The sequence below is a fragment of the Cricetulus griseus genome, chromosome 7 (genome assembly GCF_003668045.3).
Source record: "Cricetulus griseus strain 17A/GY chromosome 7, alternate assembly CriGri-PICRH-1.0, whole genome shotgun sequence".
Classification (NCBI taxonomy): domain Eukaryota; kingdom Metazoa; phylum Chordata; class Mammalia; order Rodentia; family Cricetidae; genus Cricetulus; species Cricetulus griseus.
In genome coordinates, this window is record NC_048600.1 from 64875365 (window position 1) to 64899799 (window position 24435).

Genomic DNA, 24435 nt, shown 5'->3' on the forward strand with positions numbered 1-24435 from the left:
AAAAAAAAAAAAAAAAAAAGCTGATATGAGCCACAACAATGACCAGGATGGCGTTGGTGGTGCACCCCTATAATCCCAGCACTTGGGAGGCAGAGGCAGAGGCAGAGGCAGAGGCAGAGGCAGAGGCAGGCGGATCTCTGTGAGTTCGAGGCAAACCTGGTCTCCAGAGCGAGTGCCAGGATAGGCTCCAAAGCTACACAGGGAAACCCTGTCTCGAAAAAACAAAACAAAACAAAACAAAACAAAAAAAAAACAAAACCAAAAAAAAAACAAAACAAAACCCAAAAAACAAATAATGACCAGGATGGTTCAACAACCCTAAGGGTTCAGTGATGGCACAGATACCTCAGCAGTAACTGACAGCTCTAACTGACCTGAAGACCACTCAACAAGAAGGAAACCATGCCTGGTACTGGAAACCTAGCCAACTACCCAGAGCTGGTGAAGTCATGGATCTTTGAGAGGAACCTACAACCACTACTTTACTAAACCAGTATAATTTCTAACTACACTCTAAATATTTATCCTTATACCCACAGATAAGTGTAGTCCTTACCCTTACTAAGAAAATTTCTTGCTGGGTGGTGGTGGCATAAGCCTTTAATCCCAGCACTTGGGAAGTAGAGGCAGGAGGATATCTGTGAGTTCTAGGCCAGCCTGGTCTACGGAGTGAGTTCCAGAACAGCCAGGTATGTTACACAGAGAAACCCTGTCTCGAAAAACCAAAACAAAAGCAAACGAATGAACGAAAGAAAGAAATAAAGAAAGAAAAAGAAAAATTCTCTTTGCAACAGATGGAGACCATTACAGAAAACCACAACCAATCAAAATGTGGAGTTGTGGAGCCCAGTCCCAACTGACACATCTACAATACAACCCCCACCCTAAGGTTCAGGGATCATTGCAAAAGAGGAGACCGGAAGATTTTAGGAGTCAGAGAAGCAGGGAGTTTGCTCTGAGGTTGTGTCTCCTAGGAATGTCTGAAGCTATACTAAGAAGTTTCATCAAGATGACTGCCTAAATGATGATCTGAACCAGGACAATAGTAACTGACAAGCTAAAGTGCATGGGGAATGGTGTTGTATAGGGGGAAGCTCATGAGGCTCAGCCTGCACAAAGCAACTATGGGATTCTGAGAGCTGGAGAAAGTCTTCCTTAGGGAAGAGCATACCAATTGGTTATCTAATAATAAATGATCAGCCCTGGAAACTACACATACAAGTAATGTTATATAGACAGAGTAGGTTGTACTTATGTATTTAGGAATACACACACTTACACTTTTTTTTTTTTTAAGGGAATGCAAACCTTCAAAAAAGAACAAAACAAACAAGCAAAGAGCCAACTTCGTGTTCTTCTAAACTGTGGCACAAAACAGGAGGATGACCATCTCCCAGTTCAATCTATGGGGAACATAGTCCCAGGGAGAGGCAAAGGTCCACAGGAAACTCACAACAGTTTCCTCATAAGCAGAAACACATGATTCAGTGGTGTAGGAAAAGAATATGACACAATGACCAAGAAGGTCTTATTTTAGGAACATAGAAACAGTACTTTTTTTTTTGGTTTTTTGTTTTTTGAGACAGGGTTTCTCTGTGTAGCTTTGGAGCCTATCCTGGCACTGGATCTGGAGACCAGGCTGGCCTCGAACCCAGAGGTCTGCCTGCCTCTGCCTCCCAAGTGCTGGAATTAAAGGCGTGTACCACCAATGCCGGGCTAGAAACAGTACTGTTATAGGAAACCTACACACTAACTGTTTCGTTTGAGTTAAAACAGGTGCCAACCAAACAAGACATTTGATATCACTCAATGTTCACTTCTAATAAAAACACAAAGAAAATTAGAAAACTAGAACAAACAGTATATATACCGAGATATCCATGATATCCATCTATCTTCTCTCTACCTATCTACCTACCTATCTCTATATTTTTGGAAATAAAGTCTCACTACATGGTCCAGCCTGGCCTCAAATCTTGCAATCCTCTTGGTCTCCGAAGTACTTGGCTTACAAGTATGTGCTACCATGCCCAGCTTAGAACAGTATTTTGAGTTTTATTAAATATTTTTTTTTTATTTTTTATTTTTTATTTTTGTGGATGTGTGTATGCTGTTGTCCATGGCGTGTGTGCCTTAGTGTGTGTGGGCAGGTTAGTGTGTGTGTGCACTTCGAGGTCCTAGGTTGACTCTGGTGTCTTCTGTTTGATTCTTTGAGCAGAGTTGAATATTTTATTAAAGATATGTAATATAGGCTTCAGCACAAGGATTAGGAGAAAGAGGTGCTCCGTAGTCAGTCAGTCAGTGAGGCATACTTGAGGGCAGGCTGTGGGCTCACCTTTTTTGGAGAGGGTCTCACTACCTTGCTGGCCTGAAACTCACTAGATCAGGCACTTACAGAAACCCACCTTTCCTCTGCTACCCCAGTGCTGGGATTAAAGGTCTGTGCTGCCACTCCCAGCCTCTCTCAAAAAAAAAAAAAAAAAAAATCGATACAATATAGTGGTTCTCGTTCTCTCTCTGTCTCTGTCTCTGTCTCTCTGTCTGGCTGTCTCTCTCTCTCTCTCTGTCTCTGTCTCTCTCTATTTTCTTTTGGGGGGTGGGGGCTGGTATTTATTTGTATGTGTATGGCTGTTGTGTCTGCTTGTACATCTGTGTACCGTGTGTGTAGTGCCTGTGGAGGCCAGAAGAAGGCATTGGTTCCCCTGGAACTGGAGTTAAGACAGCTGCTAGCTGCCATGTGTGTGTTGGGAACTGAACCTGGGTTATCTGGAAGAGCAACCAGTGCTTTTAACCAGGGAGCCATCTTTCCAGTCCCATCTCTATCTTTTTTTTTGAGGCATCGCTTTATGTATCCCAGACTGGCCTTGAACTTGGCTATGTAATGAGGATGACTTTCAACTTCTGATCCTCTTGGCTCCACTTCCAGAGTGCTGGGATTACAGGCATGCACCACCATGCCTGGTTTATGTGGAGTTAGGAACCAAACTCAAGGCATTGTGTATGCTATGCAAGTACTCTACCAACTGAGTCACATCCCTGGCTCTGCCCATGTTACTTCTTCACTCTTCTGAGACATCCCCAGCACTGCAGATTGCCCTAACCTCTACAAAAGGCCTCTTGCCTTCTGTCCCTTTCTTGGGTTCAGTACATGTCTGCAGATTTCATGTAAAACATTCCTGGCCTGATTCATTCCATCAAAGCCTAAATCCCATATTACCTGAGAATCCAAGTCTTCTCCCTTTAAGCAGAGATTGGCATCCAGAACATTGAGTCCCACCAGCAGACCGACAATCACCATCCCCTCTTCCTCCATCATTAATGCCTCAGGCTCATAGAACTCACTGCAAGAGACTGACACGTCAGGGAGCTGCTCAGAAATACCTTCACTATTCACTCTCACCCCAGCCCCACTGCCTTGTCATCCCTTGGCTGCCACCTGGCTTCTGGCCCTACCCTGAAGTAAGGGACCTCAGGGAGTTTCCTCTCTCCCACCAAGTCAAGCACTTCCTCTTCTGCTACAGTTGAATCCTAAGTGTCTCCCGAAGGCCCATGTAGTAAAGTTGCTCCCTAGCTTGGTGCTGTTAAAAAAGTAAGAAGTGGGGCCAACTGAGAGGTCGATAGGTTGCTGGGGTATGCTCTGAAGGGGGTGTGGCCTTTGCCTTTTCCTCTTTCTCACTTTGTGACTAGGAAGCTAGCAGTTTCTATGCCACCTACCACAGGCTTCCTTCACAATATGCTGTCTTGCCACAGGCACAGAGCAAGAAGACCGACTATGGACTGAAACTGGGGGCCAAACAAACCTTTTCTTTTTCTTTCACATATGCATAGTGTTTGTGTGGGACCATGCATGTGGGTGCGCATGCATATGTGTGTACATGCCAGAGGTCAACCTCAGGCGCCTCAGATGCTGTTTCTCAGATGTCTACCTCTATTTTATCATCATCCCCCCCCCCCCCCGTGTGTGTATATGTATGGTATTTTCTCTGCGTGAAATACAGCTTCCAAATCCAGTTTCTTAATGTAGGTGCTGGGACCTGAACCTCATGCTTGTACAACAGGCAGTTTATACAAGGAGCCTCTCTGGCTCTTTCTCTTTAAAATCTGATTCTCTCAGGTGTTTTGTGACAGCAACAGAAAGCTGCAAAGCTGCCCCAAAGGCTCCTCCATTTAGATATTGATCTGTCCTCCTCATCTACTCTTGGCCATTGTTTTCCTGTCACTCTGTTTCATGCCCCGGTGTCTTCACTGGCTTCTCTCTGTATATGGCACTTACTCTCTGACACATTAGGTCACCAGGGCTGGCCTGTAAGGTGAAAGTGGACAAAGGCACCAGCCGACAGCCTGACTACATGAGTTGGTCTCTGGAACCCACTGGACTGAAGGAGAGAACTTAGCTGTGTCTGTGGTGGCGCACACTTTTAATCCCTGTACTCTGGAGATAGAGGCAGGATCTTTGAGTTTGAGGCCAGCCTGGTCTACAGAACTAGTTCTAGGACAGCTAGAGTTACATAGAGAAACCCTGTCTCAATAAAGAAAAAGAAAGAACAAGAAGAAGAAGAAGAGAGGGAGAATCTACTCTTCCTTAATTTGTTCTCTGATATGTACATGTGCCTGCTGTGTTATGCATGACCCAGGTCAGTCATAAATTTCAGTGGTAGCCACTATTTACATTTTTTAAAAATAATTTTTAAAGATTTGTTTATTTTATGTATATGTTGCTGTATCTGCATGTATACCTGCATGCCAGAAGAGGGCATCAGATTCAACTATAGATGGCTGTGAACCACCATGTGGGTACTGGGAATTGAACTCAGGACCTCTGGAAGAGCAGCTCTTAACTGCAAGCCCTTAAGTTTTTACTAATGCTGAGAAATACACATTTTACAAACTGGATATGAAGTCTCCAGCTAGATTATGTACCTATGTTCTCTTACTCCACCCCCCAGAAAATCACCCACTGTTCCTATTTCAAAAAATATTTTATTCCTGTTATCATCTAGTCTAACAACTACCATTTTATTGAAACTTAACTGAATGGGCTACCAGTTACCAAATTATGTGAATTAATAATTGGGAAGATTATCTTCAGAATTCAAAATGAAGTCTCATTCACAATGCTTCTGAGATATCAGGGCTCAACAAAGAAACATTTCAAACCAAGCCTCAGAGTGCTGAAGATTAGTAACGATTCCCATCTTAGCTATGAACATTCTAGTTCCCTAATTTCACAATGATCTACAGACTATTCGTCAACTACAAAGTAAAAGAAACAATGATGGAATACCTTAAGAGGTGCTTATTGTCTACGAGGACTTTCAGATAATCTGCCAGTTTCTTTTGCATGAGAGCAAGATAAAGCCAAGCTCTGCCTCGTCCCATGGCTGTCCTAGAAGTCAGAGAATCAGACTGCTAAGGCATAATAGCAGCAACAAATACAGAAGAAAATAAAATTATCTGGGGGAGGGGTGCATATACACACACAGAGAAGAGAGGAGGGAGGGAGAGAGAGAGGAGATAGAAGTCACATGGTAGTTTAGGGATTACAGAAGTACTATGTGGGCAGAGAGAATGATCACTGTACAAGTTAGTACCTCAGGCACTGCAAGTATTCGAGTCTCATAAGATTTTGAAGCACAGGTTCATATATGCAATTTTATGTTTGTGCTAAAATACAATGTAAGATGTACCACATTGGGCTGGAGACACAATTGCAATTTCCCTGATTCCCACATTCTACCTGATATGGGTGCTGGAAATAAAACTCCAGTCCTCTATAAGAGCCACAGGCACTCTTCATTGCTGAGTCTACCTGAAGCTCCTACCACAAATTTAAACTATGTGAACCATATGGTAGGAGGCGACCGTTGTCTTCATACTGAAGAACAAGAGTCTGAGGCCCAGGAAGGCTCAAGTTTTTCTTAAGGTCATGTGAATAATGAGCAGCACAGGTGGGATTAGAATCGAAGTGTAGTTCCTGTTACAGAGTGTTCCAAATCAGAAGAGAATTGAGAGGAGGCAAGCAACAGGGAGTAAAAAGCAAACATTCAGTCAGCATTACTACTTCTTACTTACTTTAGTTCTGGAAGATTCCTGACACTGGTAGCTATATCTGATGCTTCAGGGCAAAGCTTTTCCACCAGCTCCAAAGGACCAAAGAAAGATTTATTTTGGCCAATGAAACTCTTCTTAACTAAAAGGGAAAACAACATTGTTAGTCACAAGAACAGGGTGCAGTTTCTTTTGGGACCCACAGTCTTTCTTTCTAAAGCCAAGACACATACAAAGCTTCATGATCAACTCTATGACCCAGTCTTTCATACTAGGAGAGGCCACGGTCCAAATCAGCTCTATGTTCCTTTGGCAATCAGCTTTCTCTGTTATCATGCTCTTTCTTCAAGAACTTACTGCTTATGAACTGAAATCTTCGAAATCCTGCCACTTTTGTCCTGGTGGCAGTATCAATGCTCAACTCCTGATTCCTAATTGTCACAGCCACTTATCTATTGAACTGCCACAATAACCTAATTTCTTTTCCTAGTATCTTCATTTCCCCACCCTTATAATTTGTGCTTCATTTGGCATTAAAATTTTTTTCCTTTCTTAAGATGGAAACTAGGTCATATTTCTCCCTTAAACTCTTCAAATTCACTTAGGAGAAAACACAGGTCCCTGTCATTACCTCCTAAGGGCCTGCAGGATCCAGTCCCTCCCCACTTCCCTGTTCTCACCTTCCATTCTTGTTTTGTTTTGTCTCTTGTGATAGGCATGCTGTGGGCTCAGATCTCTGCAGAATTCTCTCTTCCTTAAGTTTCAGTTCACATGTCAACCCTTCAGAAAGAATTTTCCTTCCTGCATCTGAAAGTTCCCTGTCTTCATTCCCTATCATCTCACTTGTTTTGCTTCCCTGAATTAGTAGCACTTTGTAATTCTGTGTTTCTGTATTCACCATCTTGGCCTTTAAAACTGTGTTGCCCAAGGCCACTGACAGCCACACAGTTACCAATGGTGCACCTGCAGTGTGGCTAGTGCAGTCAAGGAACTGGAATGACTCGTGCTGGCAATGTAAAACATGGTCGATTTTAACACTATTAGAAAGTGCCTACCAGGGAACTAAGAATGGCCTCTGCGGCTTGTAGTGCCATTTGCACTGGACAGCGCTGCTCTAGATCACAGGGAACTTGCCTGTTCCTGTGAGCTACTCTCCTCTCTACACTCACCACAATGCTTGACACTAGAGAGAGCAAAGGCTCAGCCCACATTTCCACGCTCCTAAATGCCCCCCAGGCTCACCTTTCAGCCCATGTTTGAGACAATGCTCCATCACTACAAAGAACTGCTGCAAGGGGGCATGGTCTGCATCCAGACTGCGTCCCAGGCTAAGGGCAGACTGGAGTAAGACTTTAATGCTGAGTTTCATCATGTGCATCAGGTTGGCACGTTCCTCCATCATCTGGCCCTTGGAAGCTGTGGGCACAAGCAAGGACAGCTTCGTTAGTGGGCTGAGTGGGGTTTGGAGGTGAGAGGGATCAGACTGGAGCGGCAGAGGGCCAGGGGCTTGCTCAGGGTGAGGACGCACTGTCGGAAAGAGTCAAATCGCAGTCCATCTCTGCAGGACACAGCTCCTATGCAGCCACCTGAGCCTTGTGTGGAAGCAGAAACTGCCTGCCTCAGGCGGGATCTTCTTCCAAGCCGCACCTTGAGTTGCTAGGGCGATGACTCTAACAAGACTCGCCGCGATTGGTTTCTTCCCTGACCAATGAGAGGACCCAAAACCTGGGGCTGCCTCGCCCCGCAAGCTAGAAGATTTACGGAGGTAGCGCCCCGCCCCTAACTACTACTATTGGACAAAGCCAGCTCAGAGCCACGCCCACGGAGGAGCGCGGCCATTTTGCACTATCCGTCCTTAGATCGGGTCGGAGCGAAACCTGGCTCACAGGGTTTCGCGATGTCCTTTTATCCTGCTATGCGTGAGTGCAGGAAAGCGTCCTCCCTTTCCAGACCCCGAGCCGTCACCCTCGACGTGTGGCCATTCTATGTTTTGCACACACTTAAAAAAGTTCGTTAGAAATAACTACATATCCATCTCTACTATATTCATCTTGCCAATTTGGAGACTAAAAGTCCATCTACAGTTAGTTAGTATGGGACATCTAGGATAAGTGCTTAAAAAATGTTCGCTTAAGCCCCCGGAAATGACATCCTAGAGTTTAAAAGGTTTAGACTCCAGGACTAGAGAGATGGTTCTGCAGTTATTAACATGTTACGAACATGTACTACTCAAGAGACCCAGGCCTGCCACCCAGGCTCACAACCATCTGTAAGTTCAGCTCCAGGGAATCCTGTGCCCTTTTCTGGACTCTGCAAGCATCTGCACATACCCCTCTTCTCCCCCCCCACCCGCCCACGATTAAAAATAAAAGCAAACCTTAAAAAAGTTAGATCCCAAACTAAAGCCCCTGCAGGTGTACTAGGTGCAGGGTGAAGGAGGCTCCCTGTGGTATGCTCCTGCGCCTCTCTTCAGTCATGTCCTCCCTCGCGGGATATACCAGTTTCTTTGCAGCTGTCTGATTACTATTTGAGGTCAAGCAACTTTTTGGTCTATTCATCCTGTGTTTTTTTTTTTTTTTTCCCCTGAAAAAATCTTTTAATATTTGCGTGGGAGGTTTTGCCCTCCTCATTGATATGTACATTCTGGATGTGAGCACTGATGAGGGCATAGAATTAAAAGAGAACATGTAGATGCCATTTAAATGAAAGTGAGGACATGGCCACTTCTACGTGTGGTTGAGATTTTTATGTAGATATGAGGGAGAGTGCTGCCAGACACACCTGGAAGAGTCCAGACTGAATGTGGCCAGAATAGAGGGCCATGAGAGGAGAAAGAGAAGGGGTAGGGAGGGAGAGAGGGGGAAAGGAGAGTGGGCACATGGAAGACAGGAGCCGAGGACCAAGAGTAGAGCCAAAGAGGGAAGCCAAGATGGAAAGTAGCCAGAATGGTTGAGTTATATAGGAAAGAGAAGCTGGGGGAGGGAGGAGGGGTTCAGGGTAGGGGGCGGGGTATGCCAGCCAGGATGACTGCGACATCGGACAGTAGGGAATGAGGGAGCCCAGGTGCTAGCATAGATTTTAATGTGGTAATAGGCACCACAGGCATAGGTTAATGGAAGAGCCACATGTCACTTTTGCCAGGACTAAGGAGATGACTCCTTTTAGCAAGCAGAAATACCTTCCTAAGTCTCAGATGGAATGCTGGCTTTTGCCTAAATGCCAGGCTTTGGGGAAAGAAATTTCTTGGAACCTAATACCACTTAATACACATATAGAAACTAAACAATAGTTAAATTTAAAAGATGGGTCTATAACTTCGAATTTATAATAAAGATTAAGATTGCAATGGTGATAAAATTTCTAAATTCTCTTGGCAAAGCACAAGAAGTCTGGGTCTCAATATTTCATTTGGTTTTGGAGAGGAAGAAATGGGTTAAGTAAAGCATACGGATAGGAGTGGTAAGTGTAAGCATTTTGACGGATCAGATGGGATGGACAGAGATGGATTCTCGTACTCGGGAGCCAAAGAATACTGAGTGTGACAGCTTGGATGAAAAGTTATTCTGGCACTCAGGAGCCAAGGAATACCACAGGTCACACAGTAAGCATAGCAGCACAGCCGGGCTTCAGGGAAAGGCTTCCTCAGTGCTCTGCTCTGGCAGGTTTCCCCTGCCAAGTTGTTCCAGTTCCAGTTCCGCTCCAGTCCCTTGGAGAGAGGAGAGTAACAACTTCGCTTCCACAGGGAAGGGTTCCCCAGAGAAAAGTGTTAGAGCCCTGCTCTGCTCTGCTCTGCACCATCGAAAGGTCTTCACCCAAACCTCATTCAAGAGATTTATTGGGAGGGAAGAATCCAGGAGAGTGGCTTCCCTCTGCCATCTCAGCAGAGGACAGCTAGGCAGCCTGAACAGCCACAAGCGGAACAGACACAGGGTTTATATAGGGCTTCTTAGGGGCAGAGTTTTTCCAGGGTGGAGATTGGTCAGATTTCAATGCCTGAGTTTAGGATGGCTAGATCTCCTGTTCAGTGACTGGTGAGTTTTCTGCACAAGTTTAGGGTCCGATTTGGCTCTGGTTTCAGGGCCAAAGTGTGTTTCTTTCACTGGTCCTTTTTAGCCTTTTGGCTCTAATTTTAGAGTCAGGGTGTATTTCTTTCACTGGCTCTGATTCTAGAGCCAAAGTGTATTTCTTTAGCACTGGTTTCAGGGTCAGGGTGCATTTCTTTGGTTCTGGTTGAAGGGCCAAAGTGTGTTTCTTTGGTTCTGCTCAGGGTGTGTTTCTTTGGCTAGCCCTTTTCCCTTACAGTAAGGTTATTTTTTTTTAACTGTTTAGAAAATCCTATTAATTAAATGTTTACATTATAAAGAAATGGATTGGAAAAAAATAGAAAACTTAAGGAAAAACAAAAAGGGGAGAATTCAAGAAAAAAACATGAATATATCACAATCATAGAAAGTCAACAAAAACTTATTTATTTATTTATTTATTGGTTTTTTGAGGCAGGGTTTCTCTGTGTGACCCAGGCTGTCCTGGAACTAGCTCTGTAGACCAGGCTGACCTCACACTAAGAGCTCTGCCTGCCTCTACCTCCCAAATGCTGGGACTAAAGGTGTGTGCCACCACAGTAGGGTTCTGAGATCTTTCAGTGAAGGCATTCTCCCCTTGCTTTATAAAGTGACCCCTGAGCCCAATAGCTTGACTAAGTGCAGTGACATTTGATAAAAAGAAATATTGCATTGACAAAAGGGTAATGAAATAAGCAACATTTAGATAATTAGGGCTTTTTGTGGGTTAAACAAGGTGTGTAAATGGAGGACTTACAAGTATTACCACTTTGTAAGTTTTTTTTTTTTTTTTTTTTTTTGGTATTTCTCAGAAGTTGAGACATTCTTTTTTAAAGAAACTAATTTTTAAAGATTTGCTTTTTAATGCTGTGGATGGGTATTTTGTCTGCATATATGTATGTGTACCAAGTGTGTGCCTGGTGCCCATGGAGGCCAGAAGAGGGTATCTGATAGATGTGGACTGGAGTTACAGATAGTTGTGAGCCTCCATGTGGGTGCTGGGAATCAAACAAGTCCACTGGAAGAGCAGCCAGCACTCTTAACCACTAAGCCATCTCTCCAGCCCATGATTTTGTTTAAAGTTAGTCTCTGGCCCAGCATGTTAAGATGGCTCAGTATGTTAAAGTGTCTGCTGCCAAGCAAGAACCTGAGCTCTATTCTATTTCTAGGGACCCACATGGTGGAAGGAGAGAAAAAACTCCAGCTAGTTATCATCTGACAAACAAGCAGCATGGCTTCCACACGTGCATGTACAAATGCACACAAAATAGGAAATAGATAAAAATCAGTATGATCTTGAGCTTCTGATCCTTTTTTGCCTTCACCTTGTAAAGGCTGAGATTACAGACATTTGCTACCATGCCCATTTATATTGTGTTGGATCTTGAACCCAGGGTCTGGTGCATACCAGGCAAGTACTCTACCACTGAGCTACAGGCCCCAACTTCATAGCCTGTTACTATGGGGTAATGCTATCCTGCATTAAAAAAAAAGCAAGAACAATCCTGAGCTTTCTTGATTTTCAGAAATTTTTCCTTCTTGTTTTTACAGCTCACGTAATCACTAAAGCATAGGGGAAAGCTGGCCTGTTTCTCCTGGAGAGGGCTGTACCAGATGTGTAGAGGTGTTCTGACACATGGAAGATAAACTGCCATGGAAGATGGGTATGGCAGCATGTTCCTGAATCCCAGCATGTGGGAGATGGAGGTGGGAGGTCAGAGCCCAAAACCAGTCTTGTCTACATAGCAAGTGTGAGGCCAGAATGGACTACATGAGACTCTGTCTCAAAACTCAAAGAAAACCAAACAAAAACCATGGACAAGAATAGGTCAGCATAGTTCACACCATGGCCAAACATTTCCAGATTGTTTGCCACTATGCTACCTAGTCTAGCTTTCAACTCCTGGCTCAGCTAGCCTCTTGCCCCAACCTTGTGAATAGTTAAGACTCCATCCAGCCCTACCTAAATAATTGTGAATTAAAGACCGCCCATATGGGGGTTGCCACTCATCTTTTAGACAGTTTCACCCTAAAAGCAATGTGCCTTTTTGTGTATCCAGTGTGTATGAAAGCATGATGTTGAGAAAGGGGAGCTGGAGAGCTGTGCACAAAGACACTTGGAAAGATTCAACAGTATGTATGGGTACTCATGCACACAGGCATGTGTAAGAAAAATCCTGTGCTCCTGCAGCCAGGGCAAGCCATGGGCTTCATATCACACACTGTTGGGGTTGCTGAGGTCTACCTGGGCACCAAGCCCCTCCACTTCCTCTCTAGGACCCACACTGTTCAGTGGGGCGAAGGGAGGGCAGAGGATCTGGGCCTGGAGGCTGCACCCCTCATCCTACCAGAGCAATGGACTCAGCACCAAATAAATGCTGGAATGGGTCTCAAAAAAAAAAACAAAAAAAAAAACAAAAAAAAAACCAACTGAAACAGACAAGTGTGCACCCGGGCCCATGTGGGCATTTAAAACCAAATACTCAAAGCATCCACAACATTCCACTGCATTTTTCTCCTTCCTTCCTTCCTTCCTTCCTTCCTTCCTTCCTTGTTTCCTTTAATGCTGTCTGGTAAGAGTTCTGCTACCAGGCTGGAGAGTTGCCTCAGAGGTTAAGAGCACTGACAGCTCTTCCAGAGGTTCTGAGTTCAATTCTCAGCAACCACGTGGTGGCTCACAACCATCTATAATGACATCTGATGCCTTCTTCTGGTCTGCAGGCAAACATGCAGACAGGGTGAGTGCTGGTGGCGCACGCCTTTAATCCCAGCACTTGGGAGGCAGAGGCAGGCAGATCTCTGTGAGTTCAAGGCCAGCCTGGTCTACAGATTGAGTTCCAGGACAGGCTCTAAAAGTACAGAGAAACCCTGTCTCAAAACAAACAAACAAAACAAAAAACCAAAAACCCAAGACAAAACAAAACAAAAAACAAAAAACCCAAGACAAAACAAAACAAACAAAACAAAACCTAATCCCCCTTCCACTCAAAAAAAGCAAACCCCCAAAACCATGCAGACAGAACATTGTATACATAATAAATATAATCAATCTGAAAAAAAAAAAAGAGTTCTTCTACCATTCAACTTCTGTTCCTAAACTCTGCCATTCTCACCATTGAGTACCCATGGCAACAGTGACAGAGAAGGTATAAGGAGACCTGGCCTGCAGTACTTTCTCCCAGGCCTTAATGGAGTGTGTAGCTTATGAGCTGATGGCTTCAAACATGGCTGACCTGTGGAGACACACACCGCAACCCAGCAGTTCCTTCAACTGCACCCTTAAGAAGCCATGCTTCGCTGGGTGTTGGTGACGCACACCTTTAATCCCAGCACTCGGGAGGCAGAGGCAGGTGGATCTCTGAGTTCAAGACCAGCCTGGTCTACAGTTCGAGTGCCAGGACAGGCTCTAAAACTACACAGAGAAACCCTGTCTCGAAAAAACAAAACATAAGACAAACAAACAAAAAAAGAAGCCATGCTCCTATTTTGCCACATTCTGTGCCTGTTATTACTTAATACTTTCATTGACCTGACTAATTCAAAACCCCACATTATGACACTTTACATAAGAAGTTGCCTAGAGAGAGAGAGAGAGGTAGTTTTGTGATATGACTAGCAGCATAGCTTGAGAGATCACTGTCTTGGTTCAAGTTTCCCCCTTTAAAAGATGGGATAACAGGACTGGCAAGATGGCGTAGTTGGGATCCATCTTTCTTTCTTTCTTCCTGTCTTTTTTTTTGAGACCCATCCCTCTTCCTGGCCACTCATGGCCACAGTTGAGTTGGGTGTTAGGGAGAAGTTTCCAAGTTTTTGAGAAGGCTGTCAGGGATCCCACAGGAGCTTGGCTCCAAGTGCCCCTGCCATGCTCCCTGCCTCAGTGTTAAGTTTTCACCACAGCTGTAGCCAGCCCCAGCCGCTCAGGTAGTTACGTCATCACCTGTCACCGGGTGCCTTTCCACCGTCAGCTATGCCCCATGTGCACCCCTTAGCTCACCTCTCCTCTTCCCCGTTCTCTCTGTCTGCATCTCTCATCCCCACTCTGAGATGGCCTTTCACTTTTTCACTCTCGCCCTCTCTCCCTTCCCCAAGTGCACTAATTCTGTTGCCCTGCAGTTTTTGCTTAGTAGCATACCTTGGCAGGATCCATCAAAAGGCACTCACTTCACCTCTCTCTCTCTCTCTCTCTCTCTCTCTCTCTCATTTCACCCAGGACATGTCATTATAAAATACACTTCATTTAGAGCTGGAGAGCTGGTTCATTAATTAAGTGTGTGGGCTGGTCTTTCAGAGGATCTGAGTTCCCAGTACCAGAATAAGGCACTTTGTGCGGGCTCCAGGAGATCTGATGCCCTCTTCTGGCCTCTGCGAGTACCTATACTTACGATGTGAACATGAATTCACCTAGGCACATACATATACACATGAAAAAATTAATTAACCCCCACAAATTCAAGGAAGTATTACTGTATAATTCTTTTTGGGGGCTGAGGGAATGACAGGAGTCTTACTATGTAGGCCAAGCTAGTCTCAAACTTACGGTAATTCTCCTGCCTTAGTCTCTTTAGTGCTAGAATTACAGGAGTGAGATATGTCACCTCACTGAAAAAATTATCAACTTCAGCATGGGGTTTCTATAAACCTTGTCCTTTGACCACAGTGGCTGCACTGAATCCACACCCATGAAGTCAGCCCTACCACCATCCAGGCTTTACTGGAGTTCCACAGTAAAGGGTGGCGATGGTATAAACACAGCTCTAACCCTATTGTGGCATTCAGTGAGCACACTGTTAAGTGTTGTCTACACTTTATGTCATTGCCCTAAAAAGAAAACAGGGCCTTTCCAGATACACACCCATTCATCAGATATCCATTATCTATGAGTCTGGAGAGGCACAGGTACATTTTATCTATTAATGAACAGCAATGAGTTGTATAACAATGCTTCAGTCAATGACTGATCAAGTACAAGACTACAAGAGAACAGAAGAATTCCCATGGCCTATGACCTCATCTCAGTTGTATTGCAGGATATTTGATCACACTGTGAATCCTGAGATTGCATTAAATAAAATCAACCATAGGTCAAGAGGCGGAGCAAGCAACCGGTTGATTGGAAGTAGCCATAGGATGTGTGGGGAAAGTTGGGAGGTCAGAGAAAGAGGGGCACAAGAGGTAGAAGGGAGGGGCATCTGGCTGGAGGAGTTCTGTGTTCAGATAGAGTAGGAGAGGGTCTCTCTTTGAGACGACTGCAGATGAGGAAGATCACCTGGCTGCTCTCTCTGCCTCTCTGAGCAGGCATCTTTTTACCCCAGCATCTGGAGTAAAATAAAATGATAGAGACAACATTTGTCTCCCTACAAGGAGGTGGCTGAAGCAGTGGAGGGATGGGAAGATTCCCCTGGCCTGCAGCCTCAGCCTCAGTGGCCCTGCAGACGGCAGCAGGTGGCCAGTAGGATCAGGTATAACCGCCCTGCATCAGTATATATATATATATATATATATATATATATATATATAAAAACCAACACTGTTGCAAAACTGCATTCCTCATGCACTGTGGGACAGCCCTGTGAACAAACCTGCTGTACAGCCAGAGGTGCAGAGTACAGCCCACACAGTCAAGGATACTAATAAAAATCTGGTAGGGATAAGTCATAGTTACTGGCTTACACACTTACTATATTGTGCCTTTTATCATTATTGTAGTATGTACTCGTGCTACATTTAAAAAGTTAATTGTGAAATGTGATGGACCAGCCTGACTCATATTAAGATTAAAAAAACATATTATTACTAGGTCAAATAAGTTCACTCTTATTTTCTGTAAACCTTGGGTTTGATTATGTCTTGACCCATTTTCTGGAATTTGACATGTTCCACACCCTATACCCTGACCTCCACCCTGAGATGTTCTGCCAAATAATCTTGAGGTCTTCTGCCAAGTTCCTACAAAACCAAAAACCCTTGGAAACCCCCTAGCCTTGCAGTTTTGGGGCTAATATAAACCCCACCTTCTCCTATGTCTGATGCTATTTTCTCAAACCCACTTTAGGGAAACAGCCCTGTCTGACAGGAAATAAAGTTTGCTTAATTTGAACAAAGAATTTGGGTAATGGTTTTTACTCTTGTTTGGTGGGATTGACAAATGTTACCCACAAGGTGGAGGGGCATGTTCTAGAAGATGTTATTAACACAAGTGAGGGCTCTGTGTGTGTTGTTTCCTGAAGGTTTTCCAGTGGGACAAGATGTGGAGGCAGAAGAGTGATAGTTATAACCCTGACCTTCGAGGCCTGAGCTAATGTATCTTAGTTAAAATATACATATATACATATGTATTTTACTTATTTAGTGTAGTAAATAGTAAATAGTTAGGTAGTTTGTGTGTGTGTGTGTACACCATGGCATACATACAGTGAGCAGAGATCAACTTCTAAGAGTCTGTTCTTTCCTTCTACTATGTGGATCCTGGGGATTAAACTCAAGCTATCAAACTTGGAGGCAAGCGCTTTTGCCCACTAAGCCATCTTGCCAACCTATATTTATATTTTAAACTGCAACGGTAACTGTACATATTTAAGGGGTACACTGGCATTTTATCTTATGTATTGAGTAATGGTCATCAGGGAGACTGGCATATTCACCACCTGTTTCCCTTTCTTGGTGTTGGGAACATTTAAAATGCCTCCATTAGTTGTTAGAAAATACTTAATAGTTGTTGCAGATCTTAGCTATTCTAACTATGCCGAAGAACTCCAGAAACCATTCCTCCTATCCAGTTCTACCCTGAATTCATTAACCAGCCCCTTCAGGTCTCATCCCAAGCTTCCTGAGATTTGGGGACTGTCGTCTGTTCTCCATGTATCTTTGCCCTTAGCCAAAGGGCTTAAGTAAAAAATTAAAACCAAAACAACTTTAAATAGACAAATGATAAGATACGGATATAAAGGAGGAAAAAAATTTTTTGCTGTTGTTGTTTTTCAAGACAGGGTTTCTATGTAGCTTTGGAGCCTGTCCTGCCACTTACTCTGTAGACCAGGCTGGCCTTGAAGTCATAGATATCCACCTGCCTCTGCCTCCCGAGTGAATGGGAGGCAGTGTTACCACTGCCCAGCAGAAAGTATTTTTTATTAGGTATATAGTGTGTGTGTGTGTGTGTGTTTTAAGCTGTTGTTATAAGAATCAAAAAATTGGGTTGGAGAGATGGTTCAGAGGTTAAGAGCACTGGCTGCTCTTCCAGAGGTCCTAAGTTCAATTCCCAGCTACCACATGGTGGCTCACAACCATCTATAATGAGATCTGGTGCCCTCTCTGGCATGCAGTCATACATGCAGGTAGAACATTAAATATATTAAAAAAAATCAAAAAGTTAAACAAAACAGGGCTGGTGAGATGGCTCAGAGGGTAAAGGCACTTGTTGACAAGGCTGGTGATCTGAGTTCTACTCACACAATAGGAAGAGAGAACTGACTCCCGAAAGGTATCCTCTGACCTCCTCAGGTACACTATGGCATGCATGGCAATAAAAAAGTAAAAAATAGTAGGGCTTAGTGGGGGTGGTGGGGGTGGTGGTGAAAAAGAGACTACTGCCTTGCAAACATGAATACCTAAGTTCAGAGCCCCATCATTAAACACGGGGCATGAGCCGGGTATTGGTGGCACACCTTTAGTCCCAGCACTCAGGAGGCAGAGGCAGGTGGATCTCTGAATTCGAGGTGAGGCCAGCATGGTCTACAGAGCAAGTGCCAGGATAGAGAAGCTATACAGAGAAACCCTGTCTCGAAAAACCAAAAAACTAACCAACCAACCAACCAAACAAACAAACAAAAAAACAAAAACCAAACATGGGGCATGGCATTCATAGTATTCCCAGTACTGGGAGAGCAGAGATGGAAGGATACCTGGCTCTTGTTGGACAGTGTGGCCAATTGGTGAGCTCCAGGTTTAGTGAGAGACCTTGTTTCAAAAATAAGGTGTATTAAACAGTTGAGGAAGACACCCAACATTGACCTCTGGTCTTCATGTGCACAAACACATGTACAAACACGTATGAGACTATATACACACAAAAAAGTGAAGGTTATATAGCAGAAAAGTTAGAGTAAATCAAGGTTAATTTATTACCAAGAAGTGCTTTTGTTTGTTTTTAAGTAAACTCCAAGTAACAAAGTCTACTGTATGCACGAAGTCTCAGGCATTTATAGTCAACACTCACTCTACCACAGCAACTTGAATTCTGCACGGTCCACTCACAGTAAGTGCCCTAGCTAAGTGAAGCATCATTATTTATTTTTTATTTTGAGAAAGGGGCCCACTATATAGAGCGGGAGGGTCTCGAACTCACAGAGATCCACCCGCCTTTGCCTCCTGAGTGCTGGGGTTAAAGGAGAGCAACATAACGCCGGAAACCATGGTTATGTTTTATACTGTATTTTTGGATAGGTTTAGAAACACAAAAACCACTGCATTAAAATTAGCACAGTACTGAGTACATTAACATGCTGTGCGGGCGGTACGCATCTGCATCAGCACGGACAGAAGTAAAAAAAAATAAAATAATCATTTGTTTTTTACCAGCATGCTTAAATTCTAATCTAGATCATGAGAGCTGAACCGGCTTTACAAGGTAGCTGATTAAAAAAAAAAAAAATCCCCAATTTTAAAGGTTGGGAAATCCGAGTAGGAGGGGTGATGCTTGTTCACGTCCCACAGGGCGGTTAGTGGTGGAGTATAAAGGGAACCAAAACCTCCTGACTCTGAATCGCCGCTCTCACCAACTTTGGAATACGCTGTCAACCTCGGTCGCAGGTGCACGACCGGCTAGTGGCCGAGAGTGTTAACTGGGGACCAGAACCAGATTTCATTTCTCAACTATGCCAAACATAAACATAGATAGATGACTTTCCGTCTGAGCCTCTTATTTAAAGTCAATCTGTGATCACCATGCCTCTGCTCTGGGCTTCACAAAGACAAACATAAGGTGGGAGGGCAGTCCCCGGCCGCAGTTACCCCGTCTCGCGCTTCTCCGGCCGGGTCTCACCACATACAGAACACCGCGCAGCGCGAACAGATCGGCGGAGCAGCTCGCCCAGCTCTCCCCCAGCCCGGCAGCAGCCCCAGCCCGCGGGACCCCGGCCTACCTGCGCGCTCCCCGCCGCCGCCGCCGTCTCCGAGCCCCGCGGCCGCGCGCAGCGCGCTCCCGCAGCTCGCCGACAGGTTCCCGGTGGCCCTGCGCGCCAGCGTCAGGATGGGTGCCGACCAGCCGTCAGCCGCTCGAGGCCGCGCCGCGCTCCGCAGCTCGCCGTGGCTCGGCAGCTGGCTCCTGTCTACGATCTCGAACTCTTCTCCCGACTCTAGGCCTGCCTCGGGCCCCGGCTCCGGCTCCGGCCCCGGCTCCGGCTCCGACTCCTGCCCCTCCTGGCGGCAGTCTCCGCGGGCGGCCATGTTGGCCGGTCACGTGACCCGCCGCTGGCCTGGCTGGCGCTCTCGCGCTGTGCTCCCTGCGGCCGCTGCCCTACCTGCTCGTGCTCGCCTGGTCTAGCTGTCCTTGAATATCACTCCGGGAAAGTACGACTCCAGAAAAGCCGGTGATCCCCAGCCGGGAGTACTTGGAAGTTACTTTTGAACTTTTTACTTCCTAGGACTTGAGATGCACCTTAGTTTAGCTTTCTGGCAACCCCCTTAGTCTTTGTGACTCAACTTCCTCTTTCGAACTTCCATTTCATGATTTTATTTTATTCCCCCTTCGAGACAAAAATCTCACTGTTGGAGTTTTATTTGTCGTTTTTGATGTTTTTCCCAGACAAGGCCTCTTGTTGCCCAGGCTGGCCTCAAAATAGGCCACATAGCCAGGCAATGGTGGCGCCTGCCTTTAATCCCAACACTTGGGAAGCAGAGGCAGACAGATCTCTGAGTTTGAGGCTAGCCCGGTCTACAGAGCAAGTTCCAGGATAGTCAGAGCTACACAGAGAAACTCTGTCTCCATCCCCTCTCCCTTCCCAAAAAAGCCATGTAGCAAGGATGTGCTTGGCTATGTTTTTTTTTTGTTTTTTTTTTGGGCGGGGAGGGAGCAGTTCTGGTAATTGAGCTTTAGACTCACACATGCTAAACATGCTAATCAAGATCTCTACCAACGAGCTGTATTCCACCCGAAACGCGCGCGCGCGCGCGCGCGCACACACACACACACACACACACACACACACACAAACACACACACAAACACACACACAAACACACACACACACACAGGAACATTGAATTTGTGATCCCCCTGCCTCCATCTCCCAAGTGCATCGGACACCACACTATACTCTGCTAGACGTGCACTCTACCAACTGAGCTACATTCCCAGTCAGAGTCTCAATTCTGTAGCACAGGCTGGCCTAGAACTCATGGTGATCCTCCTGCCTCTGCCTCCTGAGTACTGGGAATACATGTATGCCTCGCTATGCCACCTCATGTCTAATTTTTTCCACTTTATCATTTTTGTCTGCAGCATTCTTCAGAACAGGCCTGAAAAGGGCTGCTGAAGAAACTAGGACAGATGAGTCAGAGGGGTGTGTGTGTGTGTGTGTGTGTGTGTGTGTGTGTGTGTTTTTAAATCAAATGAATATGAATGACAGCTTGGCAGACAAGATCCACAGTGGTAAATTGGAAATGAGATCTGGATTCTGCTATTAATTAAGTGTTATAGGATTGAACCAACCTCATTACTAAATAAGATTTCACAATAAGGAAACAGCACACAGTCTCTCTTGTGATTATTGTCTCTGCTTTCCAACTTTGGCCTGGATAACTCACCATACATATATGTGGTTAGTTAGCCTATTTTCTTAACAGGAAAAGGAGGGGATTTGGCCAGATTGAGACAAAAATGTCGGTAGAACGTAACAGTTTGCAAAAACAAGGGACATGAACCACATCAAACTCCAGATCTGTCAGTATTTGAAATTGTTAAGAAGTTGCATGCCAGGCATGGTGGCACACACTTTTAACCCTAGTATTTAGGAAGCAGAGGCAAGTGAATCTTTGCGAGTTCAAGGCCAGCCTAGTTTATATAACAAGTTCTATTCCAGTTAGGGCTACACAGTAAGATCCTGTCTCAAAAAGTAAAATAAAAATGAAAATCTTTTTCAGAGAGATCAAATAATTTCACCTAAATATCTGGATTCTAGCTTTTTATTGAACCATTGAAAGGTTGGACAACTTTGAATATGTTTTCTGATGGTAAACATACACGTTAGTGGTCATGGCTAGATTGCTGCTGTGAGAAATGACCTTTGGCAGCACAGATACTAAAATTGGAAGAGTATAGAGAAGCTTAGCCTAGTATCCATGTGCTTCAAGGCACAGAGCAAAGGTTCATGTTGTCTGGATCATCACGTTCATTTCACCAAGCTGTAGAAATGAGAATCGTGTGATTGAGGCCTTACACAGGGCCAGGCTCACGTTCACTGCCAGACGATCCACTCACGTCTTAAAGAATGAAGCCTTCCCCAAATGTAATGCAGAGGAATCTGAAGACCTGAGAAGTGACTCACCCTCTGCACCTCAGGAGGCTCGGTGGTTTCTCCAGCAGAAGTTTCTCAGACAATCTGCCTATTTTGGAAATCTGGCTGAGGCTAACACAGATTCTTTGATTCCAATCTTAATTCTTTTATCACACTGCACACAGTAAATTTAGCTTTCTATAGGTGCCTATTATGTGTCTTACAGCATGAATGCAAGTTAAAGAGGCTACAGAGGAGTGCAAAGGGCTTTAGAAATGGGCTGATAGAAATGTCAATAGAATCTGTTTAGATAAGAAACCTGAGATTGACCAACCCTGGGATGAAGTTGCTGTTGTGGCCCAAGGGAGGATCCTGGCTGAAAGACAGGCTTCCGGGTGGAGTCTAGGTAAGAGTGGAAACAGGCGGGAGCAGGAATGTGTGTGTGTGTGTGTGTGTGTGTGTGTCCAGGTCCAGCAGGCAGTCTAGTGGGCAGCAGGAGAGCAAGCGGGCCCGAAGCCCCAGGGACAGACTAATGTTTTCTGATGGTTGGTTCTCTGTGCAGGTTGGTGGACCATGCCATGCCATCTTAATGTAAGGTGTCTGCCAATATATGGGGTCCAGGGAGTTACACACTTGCCTTGGTCTGCTCTGGCCAATAAGCGCTTGGGCCTGGTTTCTCAGATATGATTTTAAAATATCCATGTTCCCCTATCATCTTATTTCCCCATGACAAACTTATAGTTTGGTTCTGCTCCTAGAAATAAACCATTTACTAAGTCTGTGTTGCATGGTTGGCGCCTGACAGATGGTGAGGCTTGTGTGTCCATCCTTGGCTATGCCCATCCTTGAGAGGAAACTCAATTCCAGCCTGAACAGTGCCCTCCTGTACCCATGAATAGCAGCCCCCTCCTGTAACAAAGTTTCAATTTCCCGAAGTCAACATTGCTAACATCATTCCTGCACATTCTAGTTTAACCATTAACATTGCTTGACCAAACCAGACCTGGATCCTTTTGGCAGCCCTGATCCCCAGTGCTGATAAAACCCCTCACCTGTAAGAGAAATTCTCTTTCTTATCACCTTCTCTGATAAGAGGCCTTCTCAGGTTTATTTCAAAACAAACCTGTCCCCATCAGCATTAAGCCTCCTCAGTTTTCTTTTCTCGATACATCCCTCCCCTTAAGTAGAACCCAAAGCTCTCCGTAAAACAGTGTCTTTTAGGGCACAGACTGAAAAATCACTGTTTTACACACCATGGAGTAAGAGTAGGGCCTAGCCTGTCCTCAGGATCCTTTGTTAGGAAGAAAGATTCTCACCTTGAAGCTATACCTCCAGCTTTTCTCCATCGAGACCCACAGAGGGTGTGGTAACTTTGGTTGTATATTCAGCACTGTGGAAGGGAGGAAGCTGCTTGCTTCCAAGATAGCAGTTGGGGGATTTGGCTTCTCTAGACCTGCCCTGGTCATGCCTGAATCAAAGGCATTAATAGCTTTGCACAGCAATTTGTGCAAAGTCTGTAGCCACCCTGGCCAGGAAGGGCTGTAGAATCAAAAGCCTGTCCATTTCTCAGTGAAAAATATGAATGCCTTTAAATTTATATCACTAGAAAGAGGCATCGAGGAGCTGGGTTTAACAGATCTTTCTGCTCTTCTGGAGGACCTGGGTTTGTTGCTTATTATATATAGGGTCTCCCTATGTATCTCTGGTTGTCCTAGAGCTTGCTTCATAGACCAGGCTGGCCTGAACTCACAGAGATAGATCCTCCTGCCTTTGCATCTCAGTATTGGGATTAAAGTTGTACACCACCACACAAGACAAAAAGCTTATTTTTATGTGTAGCTGTGTGTGTGTGTGTGTGTGTGTGTATCACATGTGTGCAGTGCCCTCAAAGGCCAAAGGGTGTTGAATTTCCTGGAATTATAGTTATACGTAGTTGTGGGTAATCTGGTACTGATGCTGGGAACAGAACCCAGGTCCTCTGGAAGAGCAGCAAGCACTTTTAACTGATGAGACATCTCTCCAGCCCTTTCTTTCTGTTCTTAAAGACTCCAAACTCCGGTTATCCAGGGCTCCACAGAAAAACCCTGTCTTAATCCCCCTTAACCCTCCAAAAGCCATGTAACAAGGATATGCTTGACTGTGTTTTTTTGTTTTTTTTTTTTTTTTTTGGAGGAGGACGCAGTTCTGGTAATTGAACCTTTACTCACACATGTTAATTGAGACCTCTACCACTGAGCTACATTCTACCCCCAGCAAACACATAACCAACAGGAACATTGAATTTGTGGTATAGAGGCCCTGCATTCTATACCAGTTTTAGCATGTCTGGCTGGCTTTAAAAATATATATTTATTTTTATTTATGTGTGTGTGTGTGTGCATGTGTCTATATGTATATGTTACATGTATTCAGATATCCTCAGAGGCCAGAAGAGGGTGTTGGATTCCTTTTAACCACTGAACCATCTCTCCAGCCATTAAAAAAAAACAAAACAAAACATCATAACTCAAGTTCAATTTCACACAACTTTTCAAAGAGATTTTTCTAGTCATTCTAGCACATGCACTCCTCCCAACCTGTCATCTCTTTGGCCATCAATTTGCCTTTATCTCATTCACACTTAACCTTGTCCTAATATTTTCTAGTGAATTTGTCTGAGCCTGTTTCTGTCTCCCCTATCTCCGAATCTAGCTCAGAGGGAAGTTTGTCTTTTGCATTTATCACTGTGTCCCCAGGACATATTCCAATTGTTTGTGAGTTTAAACAATGGCATTTATTCCATGCTCTACAGCACAGCCACCTTGGGTTAGTGGAGTCCCTGCACACTCTTCTATAGC

At 44.7% G+C, this 24435-nt stretch overlaps 1 protein-coding gene across 1 annotated transcript in view; it reads right to left on the bottom strand.

The window, feature by feature from the left end:
• Window positions 1-19550, bottom strand: part of Rufy1 (RUN and FYVE domain containing 1) — a 48819-nt gene extending 29269 nt beyond the window's left edge. The window contains exons 1-5 of the mRNA XM_027427628.2: window positions 19247-19550; window positions 7291-7464; window positions 6073-6190; window positions 5285-5386; window positions 3218-3341 (exon numbers count right to left, since the gene is read on the bottom strand). Coding sequence (XP_027283429.1) covers window positions 3218-3341; window positions 5285-5386; window positions 6073-6190; window positions 7291-7464; window positions 19247-19550 — 822 coding nt within the window. The remainder of the gene's footprint in view (window positions 1-3217; window positions 3342-5284; window positions 5387-6072; window positions 6191-7290; window positions 7465-19246) is intronic.
• Between the last annotated feature and the right edge of the window lie 4885 nt (window positions 19551-24435).